Genomic DNA, 8,139 nt, shown 5'->3' with positions numbered 1-8,139 from the left:
GCATATTAAATAAATATTTTACTAAAAATATTTTCTCATATTATTTAATCATTTATTAAATCAGAATAGAGTTAATTAATTTTTTCTATTTTATCCTTACAATTAATATGACCTTTGAAAGTTTAAACAAACTTTGAAGATTCATTTTTTTTCTTCCAAGAGGCTAATTAATATAAATAAAGAGTAAAACAGTAAAATTAATCAATCTAATAATGACTACTTAATCACTGTGTGAAACAGAAAGTATCCATCTAATACGGGACGTAGGGCGTACCATAATGAGATGATTAATATTACTTAAAATGACAGAAATACCCTCCTCTATGTTGTCTCCATAAGTAGTGCTCATTCCCTCCACACTTTTCCTCCTCATCCCCATTTCCCTCTCTTCTCTAACTAATATATTCTTCATAATACTTTTTCAACTTCAAAAAAAAATGGAGATTTTGAAGTTTTGTCTAATAATTATTTTAGTAATTATAGTAGGAGTAGAAGGTAGAATTCCAGGTGTTTATAGTGGTGGATCATGGCAAAATGCTCATGCTACTTTCTATGGTGGTAGTGATGCTTCTGGTACTATGGGTAAGTATACTCGAATTTAACTTATGTATACTGACAGTATAATATTATGACCAGAGTGACAATGCTGGTTATAAGTTCAACAGAACCTAGTAGTTTTAGTTTAAATTCTGAGTTTGTGTTAACTTTTTTATTTAATATGTATGAATAATCTTATTAAGTACTTAGAAGAACAAATTGTGGTTTAGAATCTATAAACTAAAATTTTTGACTCCATTATTGACTATCTGTATTATTTTAACATGTTGTAGCAGGTAATTTTGAGGTGTAAAAATTCTTGTATAATGTCAGTTTATAGAAGTTAAACTTTACAAGTTTGTGTTTGATACTTGTTTATAATAATTTGCTTTAAAAATGCCATATTATGATGTCAATTATACTGCATTTTTCTGTTTTTATTTTTATTTTTATTTATGATTTAGAGTACTTTTAAAGTGACATTGGGTTTTGCCCTGTTTTTGTGGAGTAACACTTTTTTTTGTTCTGTTTTAGTACATAGATCTTGTTCTGCTCCAAAATTTGCATAAAATGTGGGTTAATTATATTAAATATACATAGAATGTATTAAAATGTCCTCTAATTTTGTGGTGTTAAAATCTTGTCAAAAAGAAAAGATTTAAAAAAAAAAAGTGGACTAAAAAGAAGAATAACACAAACAAATTAAAACAAACGAAATACTAAAGTTTTTAACTTATAAATACTGATAATGTAAATAATTTTTAAGCCATCAATATATTTTAGCATGTCATAGTAGGTAATCTGACTAATTTATCCTTAGTAAAAGATTATTTGTATCTATCTAATTATAAATTTCTTACACTGTTGTAGGTTTTACTCAAGTTACTTTATGACTATAAAACACCCTTCTTGGTTTTATTTTATTTGTCTTAGTTTGACTGGTCACAAATTTTTCTGAATTAGACCTCTGGTCTTAAACTAAAAATATGTACTCCCTCCGTCCCTATTTACTTGTCCATATTTCCTCTTTTAGATGTCCCTGTTTACTTGTCCATTTTGACAAATCAAGAAAGGACAAAAATTTTCCTATTATACCCTCATTTAAACTTCTTGAAAATTTAAACTTCCCCCAACATTAATTAGTTATCTTGAATAAATTTATTTTGGAATCATAATTAATAAGGGCAAAATTGTAACTTCACTATGCTAATCATTGATACCTTAATATGTGTGTCATTTCTAAAGTGGACAACTAAATAGGGACGGTGGGAGTATAATGTATCAAATTTCCTTAACTGTGCAATTTTAAACTATAGAGTTGTCATATTAGAAAAGAGTCGTTCCTTTATAAACAGACAACAAAAATAGTTCATAACAATGTAAATATCTCTCTACTCTGACGACATCATATGAATAAATTGTTTCAAACTAGACTCATAGACGCTCAATTTGCAGGCGGGGCATGTGGATATGGCAATCTTTATAGCCAAGGGTATGGAGTAAACAATGCAGCATTAAGCACAGCATTATTCAACAATGGACTAAGTTGTGGAGCTTGTTTTGAGATCAAATGTGACAATCAACCACAATGGTGTCATCCTGGAAGTCCTTCCATTTTGATTACTGCAACTAACTTTTGTCCTCCAAATTATGCATTGCCTAATGATAATGGTGGTTGGTGTAATCCTCCTCGTACTCATTTCGATCTCGCCATGCCTATGTTCCTCAAGATTGCTGAGTATCGTGCTGGTATCGTCCCTGTTGTTTATCGTCGGTAAGCATTTTCAAACTTCGTATATATTATAAGTGTTAATTGATAACCTGATAAAAATAAGGCCTTTTTTCAAAGAATATAACTTATGTATATCATATATATATTTTTGTTTAGAAAGTCTAGATATTCAATATTCGAAATTTATTGATGGACTAATTCGGATTCATGACGAGTTAAAAGGCATGAGTGGTAAAAGAGCTCAATTACCTTTTTTGAGCTTTTCTTGTTTTTTTCATTTATTTGTGTTTTCTTGTTCTTTTTACTTTTCCTTTTTCTTGTGGGGTCATGTTGAGTTGGTTTCCTTTATTAGTTTTTTGTTTGATAGTTATTGAAGTACTCCCTCCATCTCATTTTATGTGATACTTTTGGATTTCAAAATTTAAATAAGTTTATTTTGATAGTAAGTTTTTCATAGTTTTTTTTTTAAATTTAAATTATTAATTATTGTGACTTGTAGTACTTTTTATGTAGTTTATAAATATATAAATTTTATTTCAAAAAATGTAAAAATTCCATATGTAAATTGCCGGTCAAACTTCGAAAAACAAAAAAAATGTCCCATAAATTGAGATAGAGGAAGTACTAGTTACTTCATGTCATAGGGCATTGTTGTCACTTGTCAAAGTTGGGTGTGAACTACATTAATCATTGTATTTCTAAGGGGTTATGGAAAATTGAAGTGAAAAGCAAAAGTGAAAGAGATGATTGAAATTGAAAAATTTGAAACATTTTGCTTGTGGAAAATTGGGTAACTTGTCTCCATTTGAATGTCAAACTCCAAACCCCTAGGTGGTGTGAAAAAGTCACAGCCACACTGCTTTTTTCATCCTTAATTAACGGTCCATGTTTCATGCAAACATAGTATTTAAATTCTACAACACAATGACCATTTATACATGTTCACATAAGGTACAATTTACTTTCACACTTTGAGTGTAAACGCGATAGTATAAAAGTTCTTTTACATTGTTAGCGTATAGAAGTTAAAAGTCATTTGTAATTTGTTTATGCAGGGTGCCATGTAGGAAGCAAGGTGGAATAAGGTTCACTATCAATGGTTTTAGTTACTTCAACTTGGTTTTAGTCACGAATGTCGCTGGTGCAGGTGACATTACGAAGGTTATGGTGAAGGGTACGAAGACTAACTGGATAACATTGAGTCGTAATTGGGGTCAAAACTGGCAAACCAACTCCGTTTTGGTTGGTCAGTCGTTGTCATTCAGGGTCACAGCTAGCGATAAACGCAAATCTACCTCGTGGAACATAGCCCCATCACATTGGCAATTTGGTCAGACATTTGTTGGAAAGAACTTTAGAGTCTAAATAGGGAAATGAGGTGATCATAACACAGTATGTAAGACTTGGAGTTCGTGTACTTTGAGTTTTTATTTGTTTAGACCCTAATGAATTCAGGTTCTCTCTTTTGACATTTTTAACCTGTGTTTTTTTGTATCTGGTGTATGTTGAAGAGCTGAAGCGGCTGCAAAAACATGCAGCCCGCAGCTGTTCTAAGAACAATGTAGTAGTATCAGTATAATGTTTTGTAGTACTTGATGCTTGAGCAGTGTATTTACTGTATTTTCAGTAATTTATAGTGATTTACTTTAATCGAAAAAATCTACGTTCTTTTGGTATGTTACACTTTGATATTACTCAAGTGCAGAACTTTGGATTTCATTTCTAGTCTTGCTTTAATCCTTGAACTTTGCCTGACAAGCACATGTCGATAGAAAAATCTCAGACGCATCTGGTGTTTAAACTAAACTAACGAATACAACATTCATCACTTCGATGTATCATCAAGATTGGAAGGACTAAAACAGATACTAAAGTAATGAGATACTAAAGTAATGAGATAATGTCATTCAAAATGGAAAAAACAATAGTCGCACCTGGTGTTTAAACTAAACTAATGTATATAACATTCATCACTTCGATGTATCATTGAGATATTTGGGACTAAAACAGATACTAAAGTAATGAGATAATATGTCACTTCAAAATGGAAAAACAGATTCTAGATGCTATTCAATGTTTGAGATTACTTTGATACTACTACTACTCAAGTGCACATTTGCTTTTGCTGTTCCATAGACAATCTTGGATTCTCTAAAGCAAGTGCTTTGGATTCCTTTCTTTTGAAGGAACCTACTTAAAATGGTTCAATTTCTTTTGTCTAAAACAGATAATCACCATAGAGAAAAGGTATAACATGCCATTTGAAAAATGGTACGTAAACTATAACCATGAAAGTTAATGCTGCTTCTTCCCTTTACTGGTCTTCAACTTCTGGAGAGCAAATGTTATTCCTTCATTGAGGGTAGCTTTCCTTCCTAGCTTATAGTTCCACAACTCTGTTGTTATGCATCTACCACTGGGACCTTCATTCATTTCCATCAAAGTAGCAGTTACCAAATCATAAGCCACTTGTCCAAACTCATGCTTCAACCTGTTCAGCCTTTCGTCGTTATCATCAATGATGGTTTCCTACCAAGACACAAGAAATAATTAAGTTCTTAGTATTTTGATTCAAGGGGATAAAGATATGGAAAACAACTATAAGTCTATTATAGTGCATTATTACCTTGGAACCATTTTCTCTTGTTACATCTTTGAAAGGATGCCAATTGGGATCCACAAGATGATGCTCCCACATTGAGCAAAACTGAGTAGCTTTTAAATTTGCATCTGTTCCAAGGAATTTGCTCTTGGTTATCTCACGAAATCTTGTACTATCAAGTTCTCCCATTCTCTTGACACCAATGGAAGCTCGAAAAGAGTGCTTCTTTATCAACTATTTGCCATGAAACATGTTTCATTTGTCAAAATTTTCACCTTGTAAGAATACTTGAATGTTCAACAGCATAGACTATGGTAGAAGCTCAGTTGATGGTGCATGAAATTTGTAATAGGTTGAGAATGAAAACTGAACATGTAACAAATTGAACGTGCTATAGTCTGCTCCTAATCATTCTGATGTTCTTACTCCATTGGAGGAAAAATGGAAACTTGAGTCTTATTAACAAAATAGATAAGGATATTGCAGAGCTTGAAAGAGTTGTACTTACATCGATCAGCTCCTTCCTGGCATCTGTTAACTCAACATTTGCTTGCTGCTCTTTAACAACTAGAGCTTGATTCAAAGCTTCAAGATCTTCTAGTTCTTCTTTTTTCTCATTTAGGCTCTCTTCGATCTCGTCTAATTTTTTCCTCACCTCTTGGTCATCTCCCATTTGTTCAGTTACATTCTTGGCCCCTGTGAGACGTTCAATCTCCAACTCTAGTGCTTGCTTTAAGTCGAGTTTCTTTTGAAACTCCATGTTCTTCTGACGGAGAGTTTCTTTTGCCTTCTGCATGTAAAATTCTCAAGATGTCAGAGACTAACTACATAACTACATAAATTGAGTAAACACACAGAATGAGCTTACAACCTTCTGTTCTTCTGCCAAAGTCAAGACACTTTCATCATACCTCTTTTGCTCCTCTGCTGCTCTCTCATTCTTAAACACATAAAAGAGAAATTTTACAGTCAAGCAATTCCCAAAATGAAGAGTAGGCCAAGACAATATCTGTATATTCGTAGACTATGCAATGACAGACAGTATCCACAAAGCTTGACTGAGAACAAAGTTAAAAGTGGCTAAATACTAGTTTCTTGTAGCTTCATTTTTTATTAGTATATCTGCAAGGAAGAAGATTTCGGATGCATGCAACTTAAACATGGAAAGTGAGAGAGATGGATGAACGAAACTTGTTTGAGTTGACAGTAAAATCCAGATGAAGTTGCTGATTCAGGTCCTCATGTCTATTCACTATCTCAGTTCTACAAAATATGAGAGTCTATTTCTATAACATCTTATTTTTGTACCTCATTGGTAGTAGTCTATTCCTTCATATGCTTATACCTCCATATACTTTTTTTGCTAACCAGTTATGTCAATCAGTTAAACAGCAATTCACATTCTAACTATTTCATGCTAGTAATTTGGATGCCTTAGAGCATATGCTTCCTAACACAAACAGCCCCCCCACCCCTCCAAGATCAACAATTTCCTAGATGTCATTGGTCCTGCTGGCTATCTTTATCTCTGAAGCCACCAGTACCATATCAACTGCCTAAGACTAAATCCATAAACTTCATCTGAGGTATATACACCTTAACCTTAACTTCACCTTCTTCTATTAATAATATGCCGTTGTTTCTTAGAAAACTTATTAAGTTGTTAAGGGCTGTGACACACTTAGGACAAAGGGGACAAAGGCGGCAAACCATCTCCCATAACATACATAGAGAAGTAAGATTATGTTAATCTAGTAAGACTTTCTACCATTTGCTTCAACAAATGAAGGTCTTGTCTCTGGTTATCATTGAAGGCCTCCCTTTCCATCAACTCCTTTTCACGCAACTCAAGTTCTTTGCGTCGTGCTTCAATATACAATTTACTTGTCTCTTGATTCTTTAACATCTTTTCGAGTTGATCACGAGCATTCTTCTCCATCCTTTGAAAGTCTGTAGGAAATAGAAAGCCTTTGTTATAATTTTAATAAGAGGATACTTTGAAATTCAAAGTGTGATGTTAAACTAGCTAATATCTTCTGTAGGAGAAAATATGTACCTTCATTATATTTTTTGATCATTGCATCTCTTTGATTCATCACGTTGCTTAGGCACATAGAAGTTTCATTGCATTTGCTCTCTATCTCCTTGAGGCTCTGACGTTTGGCCTCGATTGTATTAGCCAGACTAGAGACAAGCGAATCAGCTTTGCGCTTCTCTTCTGCCTCAACCTCAGAGATGGATTTTAGATCTCCATTTTTTCGCAGATAGTCACCAATTATATCTGATGAATTGTAATCATCAGCCTTTGCAACCCAACCATATAATTTATCTCCCTTATATTGTGAAACTAAATAGTCCTTCTTCCCTTGATGTTGTGATTCATAGCTATTCTGAAACTTAATTGCATTAGAAAATCCCTTCCAATCATTTCCAAATTCGACCACCGCTTTCCCTGAATGACCCCTATAGTTCCACAATGGATGTACCCTCAATGGATTAAACCCTTTCTTTGTCAAATCATTCCTCAGCCATGAGCCACTCTTTCCCACATAACGCCTACCATTCAACTGAACAGGAAGATTTGCTACAATTCCCATCCAAGGAAATGCATATTTCTCATCAACATCATTTCCATGATCATTTGTTGGCTGTAATTCAGTTTCCATTTCATCAGACACTTGAAGAGAATCTTTGTTCTTCAAGTAATTTGTTAGGCCTAAATGCTTCGCTTTATCGTTCAATTTCCTGCGTTGTGACCCACCCTTGCTCACTCCTGAAGAATGTTGGACAAGATCATTGAAGCTATAAGCCTGCTTCTTTTGTCCAGGACAGAATGGACATTGGTTAACTTCACCAGAAATCTTTTCCCTCCCATAACCCTCCTTTAACTTCTGATACCATTTATCAGCACATTCTTCCATCTCTGACTCACTAATATCTGTTTCCTCTTCAGATGACATCTTTCAAAAAACCTAAAACCAGAAGAATTGGATAATCTTCAAAATTAAGTTAAACATGAATAATGAAATCTATAATATTTTCACATAAATCCCAGTGTTCACAAACAAACTTAGGTGGCAAAAAAAAAACATGAACAAAGAAAAATTTCTGAATGTGACTGAAGTATAAGTGAAAATGGAGAATCAAACGGCCTTTCTTCTGCTGTGGGTGAACAACAGAGTTATTGAAATACAAGCGTAGACGGTGAAAATAAACAAACATAAACAGCAGCAAAAATCTGAATCTGACCCTTGTACAGATTACAGAT

General features: G+C 33.5%; 2 protein-coding genes across 2 annotated transcripts; one reads left to right on the top strand and one right to left on the bottom strand.

Annotated features, from left to right (window-relative positions):
• The first annotated feature begins 377 nt into the window (after positions 1 to 377).
• On the top strand, positions 378 to 3,919 carry LOC125828049 (expansin-A6-like). Its single transcript, XM_049507352.1, has 3 exons — positions 378 to 582; positions 1,993 to 2,311; positions 3,325 to 3,919. The coding sequence occupies exons 1-3, from the start codon at positions 438 to 440 to the stop codon at positions 3,632 to 3,634; spliced, it is 774 nt and encodes a 257-aa protein (XP_049363309.1). The 5' UTR covers positions 378 to 437; the 3' UTR covers positions 3,635 to 3,919.
• Positions 3,920 to 4,564: 645 nt separating this feature from the next.
• Positions 4,565 to 7,839, bottom strand: LOC125828042 (protein INVOLVED IN DE NOVO 2-like). The gene is made up of 6 exons (XM_049507346.1): positions 6,928 to 7,839; positions 6,640 to 6,821; positions 5,743 to 5,811; positions 5,380 to 5,661; positions 4,896 to 5,105; positions 4,565 to 4,798 (listed from the first exon to the last, which is right to left on the bottom strand). Exons 1-6 carry the CDS (start codon positions 7,829 to 7,831, stop codon positions 4,565 to 4,567), a joined length of 1,881 nt encoding a protein of 626 aa, XP_049363303.1. The 5' UTR covers positions 7,832 to 7,839.
• Between the last annotated feature and the right edge of the window lie 300 nt (positions 7,840 to 8,139).

This window comes from Solanum verrucosum, unplaced genomic scaffold (assembly GCF_900185275.1).
Source record: "Solanum verrucosum unplaced genomic scaffold, falcon-dt-bn FXZP01000055.1, whole genome shotgun sequence".
NCBI lineage: Eukaryota > Viridiplantae > Streptophyta > Magnoliopsida > Solanales > Solanaceae > Solanum > Solanum verrucosum.
Note: the sequence above shows the minus strand (reverse complement) of the source record. Positions and strands in the feature narration are given on the sequence as shown.

What these genes read in the sequence shown, in the direction of transcription:
- LOC125828042 (XM_049507346.1), bottom strand. Translation starts at nt 7,831, where the DNA reads ATGTCATCTGAAGAGGAAACAGATATTAGTGAGTCAGAGATGGAAGAA. An exon ending in CTTTGGCAGAAGAACAGAAG is followed by an intron (nt 5,662 to 5,742) that starts GTTGTAAGCTCA and finishes TTTTACATGCAG; the next exon opens with AAGGCAAAAGAAACTCTCCG. An exon ending in CAAGAGAAAATGGTTCCAAG is followed by an intron (nt 4,799 to 4,895) that starts GTAATAATGCAC and finishes GTGTCTTGGTAG; the next exon opens with GAAACCATCATTGATGATAA.
- LOC125828049 (XM_049507352.1), top strand. Translation starts at nt 438, where the DNA reads ATGGAGATTTTGAAGTTTTGTCTAATAATTATTTTAGTAATTATAGTA. An exon ending in TGATGCTTCTGGTACTATGG is followed by an intron (nt 583 to 1,992) that starts GTAAGTATACTC and finishes CTCAATTTGCAG; the next exon opens with GCGGGGCATGTGGATATGGC. An exon ending in GTCCCTGTTGTTTATCGTCG is followed by an intron (nt 2,312 to 3,324) that starts GTAAGCATTTTC and finishes TTGTTTATGCAG; the next exon opens with GGTGCCATGTAGGAAGCAAG.